Source organism: Oryza glaberrima, chromosome 11, assembly GCF_000147395.1.
Source record: "Oryza glaberrima chromosome 11, OglaRS2, whole genome shotgun sequence".
Classification (NCBI taxonomy): Eukaryota; Viridiplantae; Streptophyta; class Magnoliopsida; order Poales; family Poaceae; genus Oryza; species Oryza glaberrima.
Genome location: NC_068336.1, coordinates 395,053 through 421,449, shown reverse-complemented (window position 1 = coordinate 421,449; position 26,397 = coordinate 395,053). Strand labels below are relative to the sequence as shown.

Genomic DNA, 26,397 nt, shown 5'->3' with positions numbered 1-26,397 from the left:
ATCCTGAGCAGGCTCGAACGGATTTTGAAAGAAATGAACGAAGATCAATAAGAACAAATTAAATTGAACTTTTATATGTGTATGCTAAATTTAACTTCTACAAATTACAACAAAAAGAATATATTAAATTGGAAATAGTTAACATATATTCACGGTTATATTTGTTAACACTGTAGAATTTGAATTTGACCTTGCTTGCATGTTTGTGGAGTGATATTTTTCATATTAATCTATCTGGTTAATTTTATAAAATTTTTAATGGCTATTTAAGTGATATGCAAGAAACGAGGGATGAAAATACACTTTCTCAAATCCTTCTCCCTTTTCTTCTCCATCCTAGCATGCATATTGGTATATGTTAGACATAAATACAAGGCATATATGTAAGGCCACATATTTTTTATTGGGCTCTAGTGCAAACTAGAAAGAAAAAATTAATACTATTGTCCTTATAAATTAGGAATATAGTATTAAGTTTTCCTTTATTAGTTTGCATTAGAGCCCAATAAAAACAAAGTGGCGGAGTTCTTGGTTAGATCAAGCGGTCACCTTTGCTCCGCCGCTATCATTTTACTATCGGTAGTTGTTAATAAATTAGTCGATCACTCGAAAACACGTTATTAATCCGTTTGGGCTCGCTCCTTGTAAATCAGGCGAAACTAAGAACCTGTTTAGATATAACTAAAATTTTTAAAGCCCTATCACATTGGATGTTTGGATACTAATTATAAATATTAAACGTAGACTATTAATAAAACCCATTCATAATCTTGGACTAATTCGCGAAACGAATCTATTAAACCTAATTAATCCATGATTAGCCTATATGATGCTACAGTAAACATTCTCTAATTATGGATTAATTAGGCTTAAAAAATTTGTCTCACGAAATAGCTTTTATTTATATAATTAGTTTTATAAGTAGTCTATATTTAATACTCTAAATTAGTGTCTAAATACATGGATTTAACTATGATCCAAACACCAGCTAAATCTCACAGCGCGAGTACGTCATCTCAAAATAATAAAAAGAAAAAAAAGAAAAAGAAAGAAAACACACACAGCGCGACTGCGCGAGGTCCAGCAGGGAAGCCGGCCGCGTCGGCAGAGACTCCAGCCAACGGGCGCCGCCGCAGCCTCCGCCAGTCGGCAGTGGGAGCAGGCAGAAGCTGCAGCGGGGGGCCTCGAGCAGGTGGCGGCCTCAAGCGGAGGCGAGCAATCTCAGGGAAACCAAGCTCGCCGCCGTCGTACCCATTCTTCCGTCGCAGATTTCGCTGTGACTGGTTCCTTGTGATTGAATCCATAGGAACGGAACCCAAATCTTGGAATTGTTTTTGCAGTGCAAGTCTAATCCTTGGGAGGAAAAAAAAAGGAAAGCGTAATAAGGTTGGTTTCTTCTCCATCACTCCCATCACCTACCCACCTGATAACTCCTCTCCTCCTGCCGCCGCTGCTGCCACACTCCACCACTATCGTCGTCTTCTTATCACCCCTACCTCACCTGCAGTCCTGCACCAAGCAAGCAATCTCCAAAGTGCAAGCTTTCTCTTCTTCCTGCGTCTGGATCTCGCTCAGGTATGCGTCCACATTTGCTTTCTTCTTCCTCCATTCCCATTCCCCCCTACTCTCAGATGCGTGGATACCCCTTCCTCTGATCTACAGGTTTCTCCTCTGCCTGCCACTCCCCATGGCTCTGGATTCAGGTCGCTCTTCAGCATTCACTACCGTATTCACTTCTTGAAGGCCAGTTTCTGGTTCCTCACCAAAGGTTGGTTACTCTTTCTTTCTTTCTTTCTTGTCATCCACTCCAAGTTGACTGCCTCTGTAAATATTCTATCTTTCCAACTGTTGCAATGGCAACCCATATTTACTAGTATTTTTTCCCTTGGTAAGATCTAGTGGCCAATTTAACTTACATCTTCAAACGCCTGTAATCATCTATGTCAATTAATTATGTCAACCTGTAGCTGTTCGATTCTGAACAATAAGTGGGAACGGTAGTTGACAGGTCAGACCTGCTTCATTGATAATTGATACTGTCCAAATGGCGATGTGTTGTCTTGAACTCATGGTCATTATCTGGTTGCTACCATGTAGCTTTCTCATGACCACTAGTGTTGCCGACTCAACGAGTTGTAGTGTTCCTGACCATTCTGTTAAACATTCATGCCTTGTCTTTGTGGCAACACTAAGAACATTTGATCGGCTAGCAAGCTTATATGTACGTAACTCTTTTTGATTATTTCTTTCTACTTTACTGTCATGGCATGTGTTATATGCTGTTGCAGAAATGCACTCCTTTTATGTTTGAGGGAATGGTGATTTGCATTTGTGGGTGACATGTTCTTATCTTCCCCATCTAGGTACTTGATGATCCGAAGATGTCATCAAACTCCACTCTGACAGATTCTCTTCATGAGAGAACAATTGTTTTTGGCCTGAAACTTTGGGTTGTAATTGGGATATCTGTTGGAGCATCCCTACTTGGTGTTCTTCTCATACTTATTGTATGCCTCACCTTACAAACTTGGATCAAACGGTCACGTAGGACATTCAAGGAAATTCCAATTACCCAAATACCTTCTGCATCCAAAGATATCAAGGAAGTGAGGGCAGTGGACGAATTTTTGCCCAATGATTTCGTTGTACATGATGGGCTTCTACTCGCCATTCAGAATGAACCTGTTGAACCAGTGGATAAAGATGTGAATCAGTTTGCTCAAGAGGACAAGACGATACAAGGAGAAGAAAACAGTCCTGTTCCTCTTCATTACGTGGACAACTATGATGGAATTCAATCTGTTTCCACATGTGAACAGTCTTCCTCGCATGCTCCCGTCGACTCTGTTCCGTTGCCAGGCTTACCTGAGTTCTCTTACCTTGGCTGGGGTCATTGGTTCACTCTCAGGGATCTGGAACTTGCAACCAACTGTTTTTCAAAGGATAATGTAATTGGTGAGGGTGGATATGGTGTTGTCTACCGTGGCAGATTATCAAATGGCACCCCAGTGGCTGTCAAAAAAATCCTTAACAATCTGTGAGTATTTTTCGTTTTTTCTTATAACAATTCTTTGGTGATGCAGTGGCAGTGCATTGGTTAGTTTGTTGTCCTTCCTTTTACTTAAGCTATGACCACTTGCCTTGGGCAGAGGACAAGCTGAGAGAGAATTCAGAGTGGAAGTTGAAGCAATTGGTCATGTCCGACACAAGAATTTGGTTCGCCTTTTGGGGTACTGTGTTGAAGGCACTCAAAGGTATGGGTATTATTAGGATTCATTGCTTAGACTATGACCTGTTGTGTCTTAACTGAAATTGTTTGTTGTGCGTTGATAATCAGGATGCTTGTGTATGAGTATGTCAACAATGGGAATCTCGAAAGTTGGTTACATGGAGAGTTATCCCAATATAGTTCTCTCACTTGGCTAGCACGCATGAAAATTCTTTTGGGTACTGCAAAGGCGTGAGTAACTCCATCACTGAGTCTAATCTATTGCTTCTTGTGGATTCAAATGTCCATTCTAGATCAATTGTTTGCTGTCAACATTGTATTTGTGATTTTGCGTGGTGCAAACTGTGAACTGATTGGATCTATATCTATTCCATTAAATGCCTTAGAACTAAAAATGTCGCCTTCTGATTGATTCACACAAGCACATCCAGTCTTGATAGCTGCTCTATTATAAACTGTTGTGCATGTTACAATCTTGACAGCTTTGTGATTAAAGGCTTACTAGTCAGTACTGTTCACAAGTAGTCGTTGTCTATACTATCATGAATATAAAACAAGTATAGATTGTATCATCTTACTGCTTGGTAAATACTAATTTTGTACGAACCACCACATTTGCAGCCTTGCTTACTTACATGAGGCAATTGAACCAAAAGTTGTGCATCGTGATATCAAGGCCAGTAATATATTGATTGATGATGAGTTTAACGCCAAAATATCTGACTTTGGTTTGGCCAAGATGCTAGGTGCTGGTAAAAGTCATATTGCTACTCGAGTTATGGGTACTTTTGGGTAAGTTTTTCATGCCTTTGTATAATAAATTGAGGCATGTTCTCTTTGTATTACGTTCAAATCTTGGCCACTGTAATTTCAGAAAAATTCTGTTGGTGCTAATCACTAATGGTACTCAACATTGTGTTATTATTTTGCAGCTATGTCGCGCCTGAGTATGCTAACAGTGGACTTTTGAATGAAAAGAGTGATGTCTACAGTTTTGGGGTGGTTCTGCTGGAAGCTATTACAGGTAGAGATCCCATTGACTATGATCGCCCTACAGATGAGGTAATACTTGTTGATTTTTTTTCTGTATTGTTCAGTACCAAGTTATTACATAAAAGCATGCAACTACAATCACTTGTTAAGCAATCAAGAAGCTATGAACTTATGATTTGACAAGTACTGTAACACACTACTGATCTTTTGTAGGTAAACCTAGTTGACTGGCTTAAAATGATGGTTGCCAACAGACGATCTGAAGAAGTTGTTGATCCAAACCTGGAGAGAAGACCATCGACAAAGGAGCTCAAACGTGCCCTTTTGACAGCTCTGAGGTGCATCGATTTGAATGCTGAGAAGAGACCAAGGATGGACCAGGTGGTCCGGATGTTGGACTCTAATGAACCCATTCCTCAAGAGGTTTGATTCGTTTCAAAAATAAATGTGCATACATATATATCATATAGCTGTGTGCATATCAGATGCAAAGGCTGTAGCTCTAAACTCTTCCTTTACCTAAAGAGTACGATTAGTGATTTACCTGGAAATCATGCTTATTCGTGCTATATTGTGTTATAAGTACATCCAATGTTCATCTCACAGTAAAATTAGTGACAGATGGACAACATGAGCAATCCTATTTGATTGTATCCTATATACCTGTCTTATCAGCATTATCGGACATAAAGAGCATTGCATAACATGGTATTAATGTCTACCATAAGGAAATCATGGCTTTATTCTGTCATTGCCTCATGAATTAAACACATGTCAATTGATTTGCAGGAAAGAAGACAACGACAGAACCACATCTCTAATAATTCAGAGACCGAGCCATTAAGAGGCAAGAGCAGCAGCGGCAAGAGTGATGCCCCTGAAAATGAGATGAGGCCACCTCGGTATAAGAATCGATCATTTCCCCCCAAGTGAAAAGTGAAAAGCATACTAGAGTGGAAGTTATGGAGTTACCTGCGATGCTCTCAATACATAATGAATTGGTCAATTGTTTTGTTTCTCTTTTATTATTTCTCTTGACTTGATCAATTTTTTTGTTCCCTGGGAGGCTGGGGGAGCGGCCATTGCAGTTACACATATTTGTATTTCTTGAAACATGTACAGTGCTGGTGTGTGATACATGTACAGTAGTTTGTGTGTGATATATAGTTGAAGGATGCACATGAGAGCATAAAAGCTATTATTTAGAAGCTAGTGGCTGGTATGGTTGCTGGTGTGAGAAAGTGCATGAAGAAACCAATGAAATAACTTTTTCATATTTTCTGTATACTCTAAGAGTATAAAGAGGCAAATGAAAGAAAAATTGACTTTCAGTTTGTGTTGTGTGCGACAAATGAACGAACTGAATCTCTCAGTGGTCGAGTTCAGTGCTGTATTTATCAGCTCTTCAGGCAGGAGATAGACCATTCTCTGAGGTGAATTTGGCAGGTGTGGATTTCTATTGATACATGCAACCTCAGCAATCTGTGTTAATGAGAATGCCGTTTCTTGATCATGAACAAATATGAAAAATGATGGTACATGCAATTCAATGCCTCCAAATAAAAGATTAATCAGTTGCTAATAGCATAAGAGATGCAATTCACAATTCGCATGCAACAAAGTAGTGTTGTGTATGACATACCGATGAAGTGAATCTGTCATTTATCAAGCTCACTTGTAGTTTTGTCCTTAGCAGCTCTTTTCCAGGAGATAATTAACCCATTAATAATCTTTCAGGTGAATATCTTTCTCTCTCTCCGAGGTAAGGACTTTTCTTGATACATGCATGCAACAAACTTCAATCTGTATTGTTGTTATACTTATACATGCAATTGGGCGTTGAAGTGAATGCTGTTCTCTTCTTAATGAATCAAATGTGAAAAATGATACATGTAATTAATTGAGTAATGCTGATCTCCAAATGATTAATCAGCTGCTAACAATAACATAAGAGATTAAGAGGTGATTAATTTGATGTGTTGGTCGAGGCACTAGCAGAGCGGCAGGTCGGGTGGAGGCGCCTCCAGCGACTGCAGCTCGCCGACGCCGTCGTCGACGAGGAAGGCCATGGCGAGGCCCCAGGTGATGTGCACGTCGAGATGGCAGTGCATCAGCCACACCCCCGGGTTGTCCGCCACGAACCGTATCACCGCCCACCCGTTCACCGGCACGCCCACCGTGTTCCTCATCGGCGGGTCCTCCACGTTGAACTTGCCCGTGTCGGCGCCGGCGTCGAAGTTGCCCAACCCCTCGGCGAGGATGTAGAAGTCGTAGCCGTGGAGGTGGATGGGGTGGTTCTCGCCGGCGAAGATGTTGGTGCCCTGGAGCACCACCTGCACGGCGGAGCCGTACTTGAGCTTGTACACCTTGGTGCCCGCCACCGGCTGCCACAGCGCGCGGCTCACGTTCTGCGCCGTGTAGTCGAACTGCACCGGCGGGTTGGTCGGGAAGTCGGCGGTGAACACGCCGCCGGGCGCGCCGTGGTGGTGCGCCTGGAGGATGGAGGTGGAGGAGGGGAGCACGAAGGAGACGTTGTTGATGCTCGCCGCGAAGCGCGTCCCGTTGGGCCCGCCGCACTGCTGCGCCGTGGTGTTGGTGCAGTTGAAGAGGCCGACGCCGACGGTGAAGAAGAGGCTCTCGTCCACGCGCGACGGGAGCTCCGCCTTGCGGAGGCCGCGCAGGCTGGTCGTGAAGGCGGTGGCAGCGGCGGTGTCGTTGTACGCCGGGAGGGTGGGCATGGCGATGGCGGTGCTGGAGGCGTTGTTGGCGGCGCCGTAGTCGAAGATGGCGGTGGTGGTGGTGTTGTCGAAGGGGACGCCCTGGGCGCTGGCGTAGGCGTGGGCCGCGAGGTAGTAGCGGCCGGGCGGCTGGTCGAAGGTGACGAGGACGTCGGTGGTCTGGCCGGGGGCGAGGAGGAGGAGGGAGGTGGTGTATGGCTTGGTGTAGGAGGCGTCGGCGGCGACGACGGTCATGTTGTGGCCGGCGAGGGAGACGAAGAGCTCCGTGTTGAGCGCGGCGTTGATGAAGCGGAGGAGGTTGGTCTCGCCGGAGGTGACGGGGAAGAGGGCCGTGTCGTGGGAGGAGCAGCTGTAGAGGTCGCCGGGCTGGGCGTTGACGGTGAGGGCGTCGGAGATGTTGGGCGCGGCGCCGGTGCGCGTGGCGGCGCGCACCACGTCGACGGGGTTCATGTCCCACCATTCCCCTGTAACCAAAATTTAACACGTTTCAGGGTTCAAACTCCTCATTTCCTCATTTTGTGACCGACATGTGGACCTGATGATCCTAGGTCTACATGTAAATGATAAAGACACCGTACATTTAATTGCAGAGGATTTTAATACATTTCGTTATGGGTAATCAACTTGTGATTGACTGGTAATGATATAGCATACTCTCTTCGCCTGTTCGCTATTTAAATAGGGTGAAGTAAGATTTGATCAAAATTTTAAAATTTCAAACATTAATATTTTTAATAATGCTTATATTTTCTTAAAAAATATATGCGGATTTGCATTGAAAATTATAATATCGTAATCTAATTATATTTTATAAATTTATTTTAGTATAAATCAGCTTGACCGTATTTTTAACCGGAGGGAGTATGATTTTACTGATTTTAATTTATTGAGAATCAAACAAGTAATGAGCCTGCTGGTATAGTGACATTCCTCCTGTTAATTGTACCAAACTGCCAGAGTAAACATGGATTTGCAACATGGAAATCCATGGCCTTAATTAACAGTACAGTAGCACCAACCATTTTGCTTGTCAGACTTGTAGTGTATCAACTATCAACAATTCAACCTTCAACTAATCTTTGTCTTTTTCTTGTGCTTAAGTGACCCCTGTAACTACCTGCATGTTCTTTTGCTTAAAAATACGAATTCCTCTTATTCAACAACTAAAGATACAAAAGGGAATAGCTAAGCCTATACATTGAGCCATGTCGGCCACAAGCTCACAACGACATTCTGAATAAATGGCTGAATTGTGCAATTTTGATTATGTGGTTTCCCCGAAAGTGCTACTTTTGAGGACTGAGGAAGAACTTTTTCAAACAATGGGACATATGTTCCTAAGAACATTTTCTTCACTTTTGACATGTTCAGACTAGTGTATGCATCTCTCATTACAATTGATAACTTTTAATGCAACCTTCTTTTGTTAACAAATAAAAAGTATGTATTGCAACCTTGCATTGCACATTCATTGAGAATATTTTCTTAATTATTAGGGAGCAAAACTTTGAGACAAACCTCAAATGTACTTTGTAGGAGAAAGATGATATCTTAGTTCTTAAGGTTCAGGTACATGTAGGAGTATAAAAATGTTTGTAAAAGTAGCTGGCTCTGAGGAATATTGAGCATTGAGCATGCTTTCAGCATCAATTTTGCATAGGCAGCATGTGCATGTTTAAGTTTTGCGCCAGAATTCAGATTGATGAGTAAAGAAGGATCTGAGAAACATGCACAATGATGAAGTTTTTGATACATAAACATGATTGGTTAGCTAGCTTTTTCCTGAGATATATCATGTATGGCTCTTTGGAAAGCTATGATGCACTGATGCTTACTTGTTTGGTAACCCTGCCCTGACTCATGCATGTGTTTTGACTTTGAGCTAAGCAGCTTGTAGTAAGCTGGTGCCAACCAACCTAAGGGCTAGAAAGCTGTTTTTTTTTTCTGATGAAAGGAAGATGTGGTTGATAACAATGATAATGCCCGTTAACATGCGTGAAAAGCAGCTAAATTATGACAGCTTGACCCCACACTATAGCAATGGTACCGACCAACCAATCGTGGCTCTGAGATCAATTTAATTCCAATAAATTAATCTGCTATAAATATCATTAGCTAGCTGCATGCTATTCCTGATCATGAAAATAATTAGAGAAGAAGCATATACATGCATCTTCTTTTTCTTTGGCTTTATAAATCTTTTGCATTTCGGCTAGGACATACTTTTGACCTGTAAGTGATTGGCTGCGTGAAATTTCAGTGATGATGGTTGCACAATTTTTTGTCGGTTTGGTAATGTGTGTACACTATCCAGCTAGGCAATAGTGGTGAAAAAAAATGCTCTCTCCATTTCATAATACTTTGCAATTTTGAGTTGGCATTTTTTTGTGTGAACATTTATACTTTAAAGATAAAATCATAGGTATTAACAAATAAACCATATTACTTAAGTACTACATTGCAAATGTATAAACATACAGATCGATATCATCCATAATAAATTCATGATCAAAATGTGTTAGAATAAACCGGTAGGATTTCAGTGAGGTTAAGAACATAGAAGCATGTGTGGGCGTGTATGCATCTGCTATGCAATTGCAAAAAGAAAAATACCAGAAGTCAAATTAACTAAACAAATTGGCGGCCAAAATAGTGAGACAGATAATAATTAAAAAGCATGTAGCAGAAGAAACGTACGTACCGAGCAGGATGGGGGCGAGCTCTCTGGTGGGCTGGACGTGGAAGGGGTAGCTGGTGCCATCGCGGGGGCGGATGAGGAGGGCGCCGTAGACGGTGGCGCGGAGCCAGGAGGAGTGAGCGTGCCACCAGAGGGTGCCCTCCTGCGCCGCCACCGTGAAGCGATACCGGTAGCTCTGCCCGGGCCTCACCGGGCACTGCGTCACGTACTCCGGCCCGTCCGACCACCCCGTCCTCATCTGCCGCACCCCGTGCCAGTGCAGCGTCACGTTGTACCTCCCACGGTTTATCAGGTTGATGATCAGCGAGTCCCCCTCCTTTATCTCCAGCGTCGGCCCCGGGAACTGCCCGTTCACCGTCATTATGCTTTGGCTCTTGCACAGCCTCTTCACTGTTGTCTCCCTGATCTGCAGCACAGATGATGAAATGCCAACCAAATTAAGCTAGCTGCTGCAAAAATATATGATGAGATTCAGACGAGCTAAGTAACTGCATATAAATGATCATGTATATATGTACTGACCACAAACTCATGGTATTGCTCCTTGGCAGCAGCCAGGGAGCAGAGCAGTGCCAGGCTTAAGAGCCAGCATGAACACCCTCTGCTTCCCATGCTGCCTGATAGTCTGAAACTTAACTATACTGAAACTCGATCGATCAAGATGCTTGTTGTCAGCAACCAAACATATCTGGACAGCTATATGCAAGCTTACAAGACCTGAGACTGAATTGATTGCGTGCAGCATACATCTGTTGCTATACACCTCGCCCTTTATATAGGAGCAGCCTGGCCGATCGACCACATCCATGAGATCAGAGTATATATATATATGAAAGGAAAGGGGCTACAGGTAGTAGACTCCGGCCGGTTGCATGCTTTCTTGTTGGAAAGAATAGGTAGGTCTTTAGCACTTGATTCTCTCGTTAATCTACATATATACATGCCATCATTAATTTCACACTTGCATTTGCATTCTTCATTTCAAGATGCCTCCTCAATCAGTCCATGGTCCATGCGTATTGGCTAATTAATTGTTCAATGTACTTGCCAGTGAATTCATAACTAATGTAACTCCTTCCATTTTAATTCATTCTGCAAGATTAGTACTTGGTGAATTTTGCTACAGTTTTGATTACAAACCGATCATGCGATGGAATATTTGCGCTTCAGGTAACTCGTGTGATATATGATGCGTCCATCACAAGTTATGTTTTCCCCAAGGACATGACACAATCATAAGAGCACTCCAAGACTAACGAATGTGACATTTCAAGATTTTGTCCTAAAACTACACAAACGAGATATGATCCTACTGTGTTGCATGATGGATTGCAGTGTTAAAACGTAGAGTCATTCCTGCGACCTTGATTTGCACTGCAAGTGTTATTTTAGTCAATGTGGTATCATGCTAACCCCATGCAAGTTCTTGATTTTATCTTCTGTCCTACAAGTACTAAAGAATCAGTGAACCAACACGCATCAACTTCACCTAGTACTATCTATAATGATCTTAAGATTTTTTTTCATCCTATCAAAACCCTTCCTTCACTTTCAGCAAGAGAAAAAAACAAATGTAAACTAAGTATTTAACACGTTCATTTCTTAAGTTCAGTTCTTAAAAACGGTGCTTAAAGCTATAGTCTTTCGATCAGTATTTTTATGACATGCATAAATATCACAGAGATGCATGTTGCATCTTGCATGTGCATGACCGGCCATTTCTATAATTATATGGTGAGCCCTCTATATCAAGCAATTCTGACCTCAAATTATACTGAGCTTTTCTCCCGTTTCAGGGAATCATGAGGAATGAATTAACGTATCATTTCCAATGGAGCCACTAGTCCCACAAGTCTCCACTGGCCAAAAAAGTAACTTTAGTTTTTGGCTCATTTTGTTTAGAACAAAAGACAACATTTTTTTTTCAAGTCCAAGAAACAAAATATTGTTAACAGGATGAGACTTTTCCAAGTCTCTATGGCCCCCATGTCAACAAAGGTTAAGTGCTTGATTAACAACTTCTTTTTGACAATAGAATCAATCCATGAATCACTCCCTTCCTTTCCATCATTGTCTAGCATATGCATAACTAAAACTGTGATTACTGGTTACTCCCTCCGTCCCTAAATGTTTGAAGCTATTGACTTTTTTAAACATATTTGACCGTTCATCTTATTCAAAAAATTTAAGTAATTATTAATTATTTTCATATCATTTGATTCATTGTTAAATATACTTTTATGTATACATATAGTTTTACATATTTCACAAAAAGTTTTTGAATAAGATGAATGGTCAAACATGTTTAAAAAAGTCAACGGCGTCAAATATTTAGGGACGGAGGGAGTAGTAGTTACACTGCGTAGTCTTTGCTCTGGTAGGAGTTGTTGGGTTTGTGCTCTAGACATTTGCATGGTGTTTACTGCTGTTTAATCGCACCATTCCATTTGCTAGAGTCCAAGGAACCTAGCTAAGATGTGATGTACACTTAAAACAAAGTGTAACTTGGTCATAGAGGTAGAGATCAAACATTTTTAGAATTGCGAATTTTTGTTTGGAAGACTACATGTACCTATATATTAATTTCCCTGTTAAAGAAATTCTCGTGATATAAGTAAATAATGCATATTTCAGACTATTGAACCATGGCAAAGGAATTTTCTCTTCAACAGAAAAATGGAAAAGGAGCTAATATTAATTGAAATACTACTTCAAACTTACAATTCAGATCTACATAATGGCCAAATCCTTACTCCATCAAATGAGGGGGTGTTAAGATCCAGAAGAGTAAAGTTTTGGCGTGCCATATCGGGTATTATATAGAGTGTTGCACAGGATGTTCGAGCACTAATAAAAAAAACTAGTAATTACAGAATCCGTCAGTAAACTGCGAGACGAATTTATTAAGCCTAATTAACCCGTCATTAGCAAATGTTTACTATAGCACCACATTGTCAAATCAGGGAGAAATTAGACTTAAAAGATTCGTCTATCAAATTAGTCGCAATCTGTGTAATTAGTTATTTTTTAACCTATATTTAATACTTCATGCAGGTGTTCAAATGCTCGATGTGACATGTTGTAAAATTTTGGGGTGGGATCTAAACTGGGCCTGATTCATTTCCACAAGCTCTGATTGGCATAAGTATTGGAAGAAGCATGCAGGTGCTAAACTGCTAACTACCACATATTCAATTGCAAGGACTGTTCAGTAGGCAAACTTCCAATCCCTTTAGCTTTATGTGGTTTCTTCAGTTCAAGGTAATCTAAAGTCAAAATGTTAACACTAGGAACAATCTTCAAAATGAAGGAACATGCTATTGGCATGAGCAGGCTGATTTCCTTGGTTGGCAAAATATTTTAGGCTGAGGCTGGGATATAGCTTGATACCAATTTGGAGGCATTTAACAACCCTGGTGCTCCACTACTTGTCCTTTCAAAATTGAAAAAGATGCTCACATGTTGGTGCATATGCACTGAATGCCCCACAATGTTCTCTAAATTGCACTCTGCTGTACGTTACTTGACTGACCAAGTGTATTATGAATCTGAACAATTGGCTGCGTTCAACATACTGTATGAGAGAAATCTCAGACAAAAAAGATTAATGATTATGAATGGTTGATTGGATTGGCACGAAGGCAGTGGTGGGGAGCCAAAGGAGTGTGCAGTTATGACCGTCACTAATATTCTAAACCTTATTAAACTTTTAGATGATTATATTTTCATAAAAAGGGTGCAACAAACGTTTTTGAAGGAAGATGTTACAGCAAAAGAAGCATTAAAAAGCATTCAGATAACAGATTGTCATCTTTGTTGCAAAAAGTTAGGTACAATGATAATTAATTTCAGATGTCAAGTTTTCATGACATACATCAACCAAACTTGAATTGGAATGCTAGGATTGGTTCATGGAGTTGCATATGGTAGTAAATGTCATCATTGTCCTTTAACAAATAGCTAGACATCATGGCCCTTAAGCTGGAAGTTAACAGGAATCATTTTCCTAAAACTTCCATAGAAGTGATGCAGTACCATTGACACTACAAAATAACTGCATTATCACTACAAAGCTCTTCGCAGTTGCCATTCCCAAGAAATTACTTTGCATTTCCAAATGAATCCTTGTAGATAAGTTACTTGAGTAGTGAAGAGTAAGATGGAGCTATGAAGAATAAATGCTAGAATAGTTGTAGCATTAGTAGTAGGTGGTGGGTGTTAAGGAGGGTTATGGTGAGAACGACGGTAACTAACAAGGAGAATATGTAGAGTCAGTCAACATCCAACATTCTTTCTTCGAAAAAATCCCTGTCTAATGTAAAAGTGATCGACTCCAAGTCAGTACAACAGCTATGGAACAGGTAACCAACTGAACCGAAGGGTATTTAGGTGAGGTTGTTTTATGTAAACATATCTTTTCTCTTGAGCAAACACGATTCCAGTATTGACATATGCAGCTACCTAACACAGGTGTTAAGCTAGAATGTCAAATTGTTTGGTACTAGTGATTAATATGGTGTGCATATACCTACCTGCCACATCACAATGTAAAAGAAGGGATACCATGTTGATATGTTCAAGATGTAGTAGCATACAACTGTAAAGTACTAGGTCAGTAGCAGATTAGTCTCTACATTTTTCGCGGCCTGTACATTTTATCAAAGGAAACAACAGAGAGAAAAATGCAACAGATTGATTGATCTGCATGACTATATGTATTGACTAAGTTGTTTAATTGAACTGACGAAATGTGCGTTTGGAGTTTGGACTAAATGGTACAGGCTCAGAGTTTTTTGGCCTGCCGTGAATAAGGGCAGCAGGCACATTTCAGAAAGCTTGATTGCTATACCTTTAGCTTCTTGCTTTGTTCAGAGGAACATCTTCACTTTCTTTTTCTGTTTGCGTGCTTCTGGAGATATTCAGGCTACTAATTAAACAACCAACCAGAGCTTAGTATTTTATCCTTTTGTAGGCTTTTTATCTCCTTTATAAACAGTTTCCCCAGCTGTCATATTCTATCAATAAAGAACATGGACTTCTGGAAGCAAAATTAAGGGTACTTTCAAATGTCCATACTGAATTGCTGAATGTTTGCTTCTTATGAGGGAGATGTTGAATGCTGATCGAACAATGGGTTGTGTGTATCTGTGATACTTGTTCTGGAAAATTAATTTTAGGAGAAGTGTTCTGAATTGCTGAATGTTATTCGCGTTTCACAAAGTTGAATTCTCGTCATCAGAAAAGGAATACTTTCAGGTTTCAATTTCCCGGTTTAGTTTTCAGCGGTGGAGGAAGAATTGATAAAGGTGCTTATAGAAATTCTAACCATGAATTTTCTACATGAACGCGGCGACTGCTCTAGCTGTATTCCTTTATGTAACACCGTGACTGACTAAACCTTGTTTGACATTTACTTCTAATAGTGAACGGCAGAGTCTGCATGTTCTCTCGAAAAACTTTCACACAAGAGTGATTTTACGTGCTTAAAAATGTATTGGAAGGTATTACATTTTCTAATGTAAAATTTGGTACTTCTCAGAACCTCCTGTACAGAATTTGCACTAAAAATATTATTACTTATTTGTACCTCTCAAAAACTGTAAAGTTTCTCTTCACATATGCGGAAGATTCTAACCATAAACTTTATACGAAAATAAAAATATATATTAGAAACTTCCAGCAATTGTTAAAAGTTCTACCAGAATATACAACTTTCTACCAAAAAAAAAATTCTAAATTGGATAATTTATAGTGACACTTTTATCAGGGAAAAACAAACTCGAAGTCTCGAACATGTACTTTGTACAAGAATGAAAAGAAAACTTAAAATGGTTAAATTTTGTTTTAAATACGACTAATATGTTTTTTTTTGAATTCAATACGACTAATATGTTTTGATGGTCCTAGAAGGCTAGAACAAGCTAAACAGTAAGTAGAATTCAATAATAAAAAACAAAAAAAAACAATTGAGCCAAATAAGTCATTTGGCCCAAGCGGCATTGCTAGCCCACGAGGCCCAGGCCACGTTCGAGAAAGAAACGCGAGAATAGATCGACGCTGCCGCCGCCTGAGCCTGCTCTGCAGTACTTCTCCGGCAGCGCCGGCCGCCGGCCCGGGTATCAATCTAGGGTTTCCGCCCGCCGCAGCCACCTAGCTAGCTAGTTCAACGTACGATGACCATGGAAGATGGAAGCTGTCATCCAGCAGTCGCCCCCAGTGGCAGCCAAGCCGAAGATTACGGATCATGGATACTGAAGCAGAAGCTTGAGGATCTCATCAACTGTGATCCTATCCATGGTATCATGCCAAAAAATCCTAAATATAAAGCATATTTCGAGGAAAGGTTCGAGGTACGTATTTTCTTCGATCCATCATCCATGGATGCAAACTAATTAATTAATTAATTTTGACCTCACCAGCATATATATATTTATTTTATTGTATGCAATCGATCGATGGATCAATCTATCATAAATATTATTGCCATTGTAGGAGAAGTTAAGTACGTACGTTCGTGTTGTATTGCCGAAACTTCGTCCAGCAATTCAGAAGGATAGCGTGAAGCAATTCTATAAAGTCTATAATTGTTGGTCAGGTTTCATGGGACTGGGAGAGTTTCTTTACCCTGATATCCTCACCAACATGGCCTCCCAGAACGCTCTGCGTTGTGCCAGGGTCGCACTCCAGGGCACCTCTCCTCTCTTGCGTCGCCGCCGCCGCGCTGACCCCAACACCCGCCACCGCTACGGCTTCGCCCCCCTGCACATGGCCGCCGAGAACTTCAGCGTCGACATGGTCAAGCTCCTCTTCCGCTACGGCGCGTCCGCCAACATCCGCACCAAGGGCGAGTATGTCATTGAGGGCCTCCTCCCTCTCCATGTTGCTGTCGAGAATGCCAGCATGCACAAGTACATTGAGGATCATTGGGCTCATGGGGACCATATCATCAACCTCATCTTCCTCCTTTGTCTTCCTGAGATGGTTTTTCTTCTTTATTCAATTCCTATATATATCCCTCTATTATATTACTGCCACTGCCAGAGCATTTAGCCTATTTCAAATACGTACTACTGACATGCAGAAAATGTTCTTGGACACGACTAGATTAATTGCCAAACAGACGGACAACATTGTCGACGAGGTATGGAATTACATTCAGCATGAAGAGAAGCATGTCCAGGCAGCAATTTTGCTGCTCGCTGCTGAAAAGCAGCTCCGTGGTCGCCTTAACAAGAGCAGTGGCAAAGCCTCTCTGAACGGGTTTGATATTGTTAAAAGCCGCATTGGTGATGCTCTTAGCACCATACATCTTGAGGGCTTAAATATGGTTCAAGAGGGAAAGAATGGCAGGGCACTAAAGAGATTGAAAGACAAGAAGGAAGCCCTTCTTACAGCACTTGTACTAGTGTGCATTGTTCACAAAGCTGGTGAAGCTCTTGACGGATACATTCAAACTCATTCACAGGTAATTGCTGAAATTTCCTCATTGTTACCATTGCTTTCTGCTACCCCTGTGTGTTTTGATTTTCCAGTTTCATTCTCTTTAAATTTGTGTGATGCTTACTTCCCATGATTTTGATCTAATAGTGACTCGTTTTCTTCAAATTTGTATGATGCTTACTTCCATGATTTTGATCTAATAGTTACCCTCGTTTTAGAAAGCTGTGGTGGGCTAGCTGGCTTAGTTTCGAAGCCTCACCCATTCTAATTATTTTATATTAGGTCCTTCCTTAATATTCGCTTTTTTTTTTAAGAAAGCTGTGGTGGGTGTTGGTCGTTTTTCTTTTTCTTTTTGGTGATATGTAAACAGTTGGAGGAGCTCCTGCTGCATGGTATCAACTAGTCACATCCATATTATAAAAAGGAGTTAAAAAGAACTGGACCCATGCGGTAAATGGCATCTTTTAGCCCCCATTTTTATGTAAATCCAAGAAGTTGAATAGCAGGCCCAGCATAGCGGTAGTATGCTGCTAGTTTCAAGTCTAATGCATGAGTCGAAAATATATGAAAACACAGGGGAGTAGATGCAGTGTTCTTAAAGCGAAGCATGGTGGCCCACCACCTTTCAGATGCCTATGAGTTCAACGCATAAGTCAAGGTGACACCTAAGGGCAGTAGTAGTCCAAGGCACGGCATGCGTGCCTTCCAGCGAGGATTTTGGCCCAAATTTTATCTCTAGGTCACGCACCTCACAGTGCTCGGTACCCCACAATACTAGTGCGCCGTGTCTTATCCTCACGCCCCAAAAAATCAGCCTTCATCCAGACTCATCCCCGCCCGCCGCTTTTCTCCTCCTCCCTCGTCACGCCCGGCGCCGTCTCTCCTCCTCCTCGGCTCTCCCCTCCTTCCTCCACCGGCGTCCTCCCCTCCTCTCTCGACCGGCCTCCTCCCCTCCTCCCTCCACCGGATTTACGAGATAAACTCTCGCTGGATTCGATGGGTGCTCAGAGAGAGAGAGAGAGAGAGAGAGAGATATTCGAATCCCCCACGGTGGTCGCCAAAGATGAAGCCGCCGCCGCCGCGCCGCCGCCGCGGAGGTGGTTCTCCCTCGCCGGCAAATTGAGCCTCCCCGACGATGGAGCGGCAAGCTCGGCAACACGGGGGCTCGTGAGCGGCGGCGCTGAGCAAGGTTGTAGCTGGAGGCCGGCCGTCGAGCTTGGAGCGGCCCCATCCGTCTCCGCCCAAGCCCCCGCCGCCTCCGCCTCCGTCGTACGAGCAGGCGGTGGGGTCGTCGAGGAGGGCGAGGAGCAGGCGAATCAAGCAACGACTCCCACAGCGCAGATTTCCTTCGCCGCGTGCCCTCGTTGCGGCGAGAAAACGTGCGTCCCAGATAGGGGCCAAGCGGCTGAGCTAGGGTGCGGGCCTCGTCGCCACGTCGACCTGAATCCGAGCTGGCGCAACGAGATCACGCGCCAGGTCGGTGCACTGTGAAGGGCCTTACATCTAAATCTATACAAATGCTGCCAACTTTTGTATTACACACGTGCTTACCAATTATTGAGCCCATGTACCATTCATTCATCCTTTCTAAAGAAGATTTAAGAGGAGGGAAGAGGGTCCTCTTCAGTCTCAGTAGCAGAATGCAAGAAGGGATCTGGTTTGTAGCAGGTGCATTGATACCGAAAACAACTCTCACCTGCCAATATTCTTCTGCTTTACACGTGTGCCGGCATAGTGCTGCCATACCACTGTTCTACTGTGTAAGATCTGTTCTAATTTTCTTCTGGTGTTATACTATAGTGTCGTCAAGTAATGTGCCATTGGTTCCAGACAAAAAGTATAAGTTGGGCAATTTGGTTGTTTTTTCATCTAGCCAAGAGATGTTATTGACAAGGCCCTAGTGGGCTCTTTGGTGTTGTCTTGTTTGCGGTGAGCAAGGATGGCAAATAAATCCAAGCTTGTAATAGTAGAGTTGTTTGACTATGGCAGGTCGGCAGCATGCCAAATCAATGACTTACTGATTCAACTATTGGCCACTTAGTATTTGTTTAAATGTAGTGCTTAAAACACCATTGTTGACTTTCAGTTGTGCTGTACTATTTGTCTTGAGAGATGATGTTATTGAAGGCTGTTATGTGTCTTGCAACCACCACCACCTGCAAGTGTAGATATCTGAATTCTCTTTTTGGAATAATGCCCTTGAACATTTTGTAATGATATGTTTTAACAATTTTCTTGGTGAAATGTAGGTGCGCCATGACGACATTGTTGAACATGTTTCATCAATTCTAAAAAGCAATGGCATTGCTCATTCTGGGAAAAGCATTGACACTGGAAAATTTGAATGGTTTGACATCTATTGGCTTTATATATATATATATATATTCAGTTCATGTTTTTGTGCATATAATTTATGTCTTGATTTATTTGTGTTTTGAAGCTACCAACATGATGGGGGGATGCCGATTGGCAAGTCAGATTCACAAAGAGGTGTGTTTCATTTTGGTTGATCCTATTAAAATAAACTAGAAAGGAAAATAGCTGTGAAACTTTATTATGTGTCCACCCATTACAAAGTCATTTGCTGTGGTGAATGCACAACTTTGGAACATTGCAGAAAGCTTATGGCTTGCATCCAGTGCAAAAGGGGGTGCAATCAGACTCTGTACACCAACCTCGGAACTATGCTTTCCATTTCATAAGCTGTCTCATGACCAATTTCATTGCTGATTACAGTGGGCTATGGGGAAACTATTGAAGCGGACAAGTCATCTTCTGATACAGGCGAAGTTAGTAAAATGGTAATGAGATACGTAATTAAATTTATTTTTTGAGTCTAATTCATGCGATGAATTTAGTATGAAAACAAGATTGTTCCTCCAAATTTGCTCCTACTGACCCAATCAATTAACAAGATATGGAAATATTTGATAACATAATGCATAACCATCAACTGTTGCCTTGTTAACAACAGAATGAATACTCACTACTTAAATCTGAGTGTTTTTATAATTTTGTTTATACGTTCAGATGCTAATTTTCTCATGTAAACAGATCCTGGGAAAGCAACCACCTAAAGGATTAGCCATAAAGGAAGTGAGAAATATGTTCTTCCCATACTGGAAATCGGTGTTGTCTCGTCGGTTGCAGCTGAAGATAGTTCCATCCTGTCAACCAAGCAGGAAGGACTTGCTAAGTGCTGAAGCGAGCAGGAAGGGGACCAAGAGTATTGACCACCCGTGTAACACAATCAAATCAATGGGAGATCGTGGTTTGATGTCAAGTGAATCCAGAAGGATGCTTTATACTGTTGCTTCAATGTCCCGGAAGGTGTTTAAGCGCACTTGAGTACAGAAAATCTTTGGTGGTATGCTTGTTGAAACACATACTCCCTCCGTTTCTTTTTATTTGACGCTACAGTGCAAATCAGAATCGTTTTTTTGTTTGACGCTACCAGTTCATCCGTCCTAGTCACGTTTGTTAATTTCCATCGTTGCCCTCCATCTCAACATCGCCACGGCGCTGCCTCGTCCTCATCGCGACCGGACTCGCTCGCCACTGTCTCCTCCCACGCGCCGCTGCCGTTCATGCCTCCCGTGCGCCGCCGCCGTTCATGCCTCCCGTGCGCCGCCGCCGCACCCCAATTTGGCAGCAACCGGCCACCCCGAGCTGTGGCCTGTGGGGCAAGCAAGAGTCGGGCAGCATGGCGCACAGGGAGCCGGACGTCGGGCTTGCTGCTGCCGCCACTGTTGTTCTTGCCACTCGGCTGAAACCAAGCAGAACGTACTGCATCTGCAGATGACATCGTCGTTATTGCCGTTCGGCTGGAGATCAACCAGAACCAGGGCTTCTCCTCTCCTTCTGCTTAAATTGTAAATTGGGCAAAACCAGGCAATTAGGCAATGAAAATTGGAGGAAATGAGAAAAAAGAAATTAAACAAGCTGGAAGTTGGAGAAGGCGAGATCGAGGAGCTCACTTACAGAGAGGGTGACGAGTGAGGAGCCGAGGTCCGGGGAGGACATGCTGCTTGGAGACGAGAAAGGAGGACTGAATCGAGAAGGACCGCTTGATCTCAGGCTCCAACGCCGCTTTCACCGGGAAGGTCGGAGAAGAAAGGGCGACGCGGCGTCCGGGAAGAGCGTTGTGCAGCGGGTTCCTCCTCCTGTGGTCGCGAGCAGCGGCGTTTGGGAGACGACGAGCCAACCGGCGTCGAGGCAGCGCGGGGGAGATGGCAAGGGAGCCGGCGTGGAGGGAGACGGCCGCGCCGCGCGCACTGTGCTCCTCCCTGTCGTCCAAAAGGGATGAAGGGCAAAATCGCTCTATCCTTAATTTTGTCCTTGCCGCCGGAAACGTCATATATATCGAAACGGAGGGAGTATATTTTTTCTATAATAAGCTTCTAGAATGTCTTTTGGTCATAGTGCCCCCTACATTCTCATTGCTGCTTTAATCTTTGTGCAGGTCTCAGAAAAAGCAATGAAACTTTGAGCTTACATCAGACGTTTCTATCCTGTTGGGCTAGAAACTGTGTTTCATGGTTATGGTCCATACTTTTTAATTTGAAAACCTTGATTGCAGTGTAATATTAAGATTTAACATATACTCCCTCTGTCCAAAAAAACGAATCTAGTACTGGATGTGACATATACTAGTACTAGATTCGTTTTTTTATGGGACGGAGGGAGTACGATGGAACGTCATTTATTTCTTGTTGTGTGCCAGGCTAAAGCTGACCCGGTAAGTGATCAACCGGCTAAATATTGTGCTGCCTTTAAAGTAGAATATCGTGGTATGGAAAACATGTCTAGTGGTTGATTTGTTCTCTGAACATGCGTTTATATTTCTCAGAGGAAACAACTTCTATATTTCAGTACATCAATTTTTTTTGCTGAATTTTTATTCTAATCGTTAGGGCCTGTTTGGTAGAGCTCCAACTCCTAATTTAACTCCAGGTGTTAGATCTGAGTAGAGTTGTGGAGCTGTCTATCTAGTATCTGCTAGACCATTCCCATATATGTATTTGGTATGACTGGTGGGTTTGCTAGTTGCTACCATGTTGATGCTGGCACATTACCGTGGATTCTGAATCCCCGTGTGGCCGTGTGTACAGAAAGACACCCAAGTTTAGCTAACCCAAGTTTGGTACTAGTGATTAATATGGTGTGCATATATACCTGCCACATCACAGTGTAAAGAAGGGTTATCATGTTGATATGTGCAACATGGACTAGCATATATACAAATGTAAAGTAGGTCAATCTAGCAGATTAATCTGAACATTTTATCAAAGGAAAACTACCAGCAGAGGGTAAATTCAACAGATTTTTTGATCTGCATGTATTGACTAGGCTGTTTGAGTTGATTGGAAGAGTATGTGAAGCAGTGGTGCGTTTTGACGAAATGGTACAGGCGCAGCAGCAGGCACATTCGGAAAGATTGATTTCTTCACCTTTTGCTTCTTGCTTTGTTTCAGAGGAACATCTTCACTTTCTTTTTTCTGTTTGCGTGCTTCTGGAGATATGCAGGCTACTAATTAAACAACCAAACAGGGTTTATCATCTTATTGTTTTATACATTAAAGATTTTTCTCTCTATAAACTTTTGAGAACTTTTTCCGAGATGTCATATTCTATCAATAAAGAACTAGGACTTGTGGAAGCAGAATTAAGGGTACCTTCAAATGTCCATGAAATGCTGAATGTTTAATTGCTTCTTGCGAGGGAAATGTTTCCTTCCATCAATGAGAAATGGGCCCATTTGTTTCAGCTCGCAAACAACTCTGGACCCTAATCTTCGTAGGCCGGAACGGGAGTTAGCCCATAGCAGAGCATTGTGGCCCAATCATGATTATTTGCATTTGGAAAAAGTACACCGAAGGTCCCTCAACTTGTAATCGAGTTACAAAATCGTCCCCAAACCACAAAACCAGATATATGACATTCCCCATCTTACAAAACCGTTCATTTTAGGTCCCTTGGTGGTTTTTACCCCGGTTTTGTCCGACGTGGCGGCTGAGTCAACATAGGACCCACGTGGGCCCCACATGTCAGACAGTCCATGTCAGCCACTTCTTACCCTCCCTCTCAACTCACTTCCTCTCTCCTATCCTCTCCACGTCGATGGCCGGCGGAGAGCAGCCAGGGCACGGCAGGATGGTGCGACGGTCACGGTCGCCGGTGCAACAGAGGAGCACGTCGCGGTCGAGCGCCGCAATGGCCTCCCTTGTCTCTGACGTGCCTTCATCACCGCTATGGCCTCCCTTGTCTTCACTGCATAGAGCGAGGAGCACGCGGGCAAAGTGATGCGCGAGGCGGTCAATAACCTCGCCCCGAGGGCCAGCGGCGGAGAGCACGGCATCCACGACGCGGCGTGCCCCATCGAAGTCCCCCCGGTCGATGAGGTTAGCGCACGCGAGCTCTGCGGAGGCTGGCCGGCTGGTGGGGAGGAGGCCTGCGAGGCGAGGTGGAACCGTCGGCGAAATCCTCGAAGCTATCACAGCCCACCACCGCCACACCCTCGCCCCCGCACGCGACAGGATGCTCGTCCGCACGGCCTGCCGGGTCCCGACCAGCGCGAGGATGTCGTGCAGTTGCTCCCCTGCTGGACGCTGCCCACTGCATATCTGGCGCCCGCGCCTCGGCGGCGGCGGCGGCGTGAGGGAAGCCCTCCTGCTCCAGCGGCGTGGGAGGGCAAGCACAGGAGGACGAGGCGGAGGTGGATGGCGCCGACAGGGAGAGGAAGGATGCCGCCGTTGTCATCCATAGCCGCACGTGGAGAGACGATGGAGGCTGGCAGCGTGGGAGGGCAAGCGCGGGTTGACGAGGCGGAGGCAGATGGCGCCAACAGAGAGAGGGAGGTCGCCGCCGTCGTCATCCATGCCCGCACGTGGAGAGACGATGGAGGCCGGCAGCGTGGGAGGGCAAGCGCGGGTGGACGAGGCGGAGGCGGATGGCGCCGACGGGGAGAGGGAAGTCGCCGTCATCGTCATCCATGGTCGTCATCCATGGTGGCACGTGGAAAGGCGACGGAGGCCGGCGGCGTGGGAGGGCGGGCGCGGGAGGACGAGGCGGACGTGGATGGTGCTGACGGGGAGCGCGAGGACGTCGCCGCAGATCTGGCGCCTGCGCCGTCGGCGGTGGCGGTGGTGGCGGCGTGGGGGGAGACCCTCCTGCTTCCACATCGTCGCGGCCGCCGCCGTTCGCCGGCCTCCCGACATCTTCCTCTCCTGCCTGGCACCCTCGCCCCGCCGGCTGGCTTGCTCGGACTGAGAAGAAAAAGTGAGAGAAAGGAGGAAGGGAGAGAAGAGGGGAAAAACAAAGTGATGACGTGGACAATCTGACATGTGGGGCCTACGTGGGTCTAACGCTGACTCAACTGTCACGTCGGATAAAACCGGGGTCAAAACCACCGAGGGACTTAAAATGAACGGTTTTATAAGATGAGGGATGTCATATATCTGGTTTTGTAGTTGGGGGACGATTTTGTAACTCGATTACAAGTTGAGGGACCTTCGGTGTACTTTTTCCTTTGCATTTTACTCTCTTCTGTTTCGGATCACACAAAAAAGTTGTCCCGCACTCGGCACCAATTCATTTTATGTTGTTTAAAAAAAAATCATTTTATGTATGTCCAGTAAAAAATGGTTTCCACGATCTGTATAATTGCCACTTTTGAAGCTCCAGAAACAGTTGCTGAGTTACCTAGTCATGATTTTGTTCTAAAGTGTGTTAACTTTACACTTTGCAATCCATGCACTTTGGTGATATGACCTTCAGTCAAGCATTGGTCGGCACTTTCTGCTAATCTGAAAAGCTAATGCCAGCACGCGGCTATGCATTGTCCAGGATATACATAACATATTCAGAAACACACACACACAGAATAGATCAGCAAGGAAGGCATTGTGGTATTTGTAATTGATATTCTGATAGAGTGATTCGGTTCTGTTGCAAATAATAATATTTGCCTATATAAGAAGCTTCAAAAACAACATAGACGAATAATGTCTACCACTTACTAATACTACTACCACTAAGCTTTCAACTAAATCAAACAATTCATAAATGAAATATAAGAGTATCTCTGTTTCTACTCTCTGGCTGCTCTGTTTCTGAAATGTCTAGATAGGCCGCTTCTCAGTCTCCGCACAAGTTAAAATTTTACATTACTGCAGACTTCCAACTAGCAACAACTTATGTGCCTGCCTGACATAGACAAAAAAAAAAGATTAATTGGATCCATGCCACTGCAACTTTGCAAAATTTTTAAAAAATACCACTACTATTTGTCATATTGGCTACATGCCACTGGAAATTTCTAAAATTGAAACCATACCACTGAAAATTTCTAAAATTGAAACCATGCCACTCCCATCCCTTTTTCCGTCTCCTCTCTCACGCCGTCTCCGTTCCCGTCCTCATCCCCCTTCCGCGAGGAGGCGGAGGCCGCCCTGCACTCTTGTCCATCAGCGCCGGTGATAGCGATGGCGACGACGGCGATGCAACGGAGCGCCACCCAGTAGCCCGAGTAGTAGCGGCGAGCTCGGAGAAGAAGATGGTGGGCGGAGGAGGGAGAGGAGGGAGCGGGTCGATGGCGCCGAGTGAGGCTAACGTACCTCACCCGCGACTACCGCCGGAGGGCTCGGGAGCCACCGCCGCCGTCCTCAACGCCATCTGCAGTGAGAGGTCTATGGAGCTGTCGCTGCTGCCGTCCTCGACACCATCCACACGAGAGGGCTCGGGAGTCATCCACATTGGAGGGCTCGGGAGCCGCCGCCGCCGTCCTCGACGCCATCTACGACGGGAGGGCTCGAGAGCCGCCGTCGTCGCCTCTGTCCTCGATCCATGATGGGAGGTCTCAGGAGCTACCGCCACCGCCATCCTCGACGCCATCTGCGGCGGGAGGTCTCTGGAGCTGTCACCGTCGCCATCCTCGATGCCATCCGTGCGGTAGGGCTCGGGAGCCGCCGCCGCTGTCCTCGATCCGCGACTGGAGGTCTCGGGAGCTGCCGCCACTGCCGTCCTCGATGCCATCCACGGCAGGAGTGCTCGGGAGCCGCCGCCACTGTCCTCTTTGCAGTCGCGCCGGATGGAGGAAAAGATGGGGAGATGAAACTGACATATGGGACGGGAACGGAGACGGCGTGAGAGAGGAGACGGAAAAAGGGAGGGGAGTGGCATAGTTCCAATTTTAGAAATTTCCTGTGGCATATAGCCAATATGACGAATAATATTGGCATTTTTTTAATTTCGCAAAGTTGCAGTGGCATGGATCCAATTAAAAAAAAAGTCTTTCTACT

At 44.0% G+C, this 26,397-nt stretch overlaps 3 protein-coding genes and 2 pseudogenes across 4 annotated transcripts; 2 read left to right on the top strand and 3 right to left on the bottom strand.

Moving 5' to 3' along the window:
- The first annotated feature begins 1,033 nt into the window (after positions 1 to 1,033).
- On the top strand, positions 1,034 to 5,430 carry LOC127753642 (probable receptor-like protein kinase At5g18500). 2 transcript variants are annotated; one of them, XM_052279055.1, is made up of 10 exons: positions 1,034 to 1,386; positions 1,508 to 1,575; positions 1,663 to 1,768; positions 2,364 to 3,037; positions 3,150 to 3,254; positions 3,338 to 3,460; positions 3,851 to 4,021; positions 4,162 to 4,291; positions 4,436 to 4,645; positions 5,012 to 5,430. In XM_052279055.1, exons 4-10 carry the CDS (start codon positions 2,382 to 2,384, stop codon positions 5,153 to 5,155), a joined length of 1,539 nt encoding a protein of 512 aa, XP_052135015.1. In that variant the 5' UTR covers positions 1,034 to 1,386; positions 1,508 to 1,575; positions 1,663 to 1,768; positions 2,364 to 2,381; the 3' UTR covers positions 5,156 to 5,430. The 2 variants fall into 2 exon arrangements, with proteins under 2 accessions (XP_052135015.1, XP_052135016.1); XM_052279056.1 differs by having other exon boundaries at positions 1,034 to 1,575.
- A 412-nt stretch (positions 5,431 to 5,842) lies between these two features.
- Positions 5,843 to 10,438, bottom strand: LOC127753640 (laccase-23-like). The gene is made up of 3 exons (XM_052279052.1): positions 10,181 to 10,438; positions 9,662 to 10,064; positions 5,843 to 7,424 (listed from the first exon to the last, which is right to left on the bottom strand). The coding sequence occupies exons 1-3, from the start codon at positions 10,268 to 10,270 to the stop codon at positions 6,214 to 6,216; spliced, it is 1,704 nt and encodes a 567-aa protein (XP_052135012.1). The 5' UTR covers positions 10,271 to 10,438; the 3' UTR covers positions 5,843 to 6,213.
- Positions 10,439 to 15,831: 5,393 nt separating this feature from the next.
- LOC127753641 (uncharacterized) lies at positions 15,832 to 20,468 on the top strand. Its single transcript, XM_052279054.1, has 7 exons — positions 15,832 to 16,008; positions 16,151 to 16,639; positions 16,740 to 17,123; positions 19,348 to 19,445; positions 19,539 to 19,588; positions 19,835 to 19,899; positions 20,153 to 20,468. Exons 1-7 carry the CDS (start codon positions 15,832 to 15,834, stop codon positions 20,444 to 20,446), a joined length of 1,557 nt encoding a protein of 518 aa, XP_052135014.1. The 3' UTR covers positions 20,447 to 20,468.
- Positions 20,469 to 20,631: 163 nt separating this feature from the next.
- LOC127754567 (uncharacterized) lies at positions 20,632 to 22,282 on the bottom strand (annotated as a pseudogene).
- Positions 22,283 to 23,187: 905 nt separating this feature from the next.
- LOC127753686 (uncharacterized) lies at positions 23,188 to 24,091 on the bottom strand (annotated as a pseudogene).
- Between the last annotated feature and the right edge of the window lie 2,306 nt (positions 24,092 to 26,397).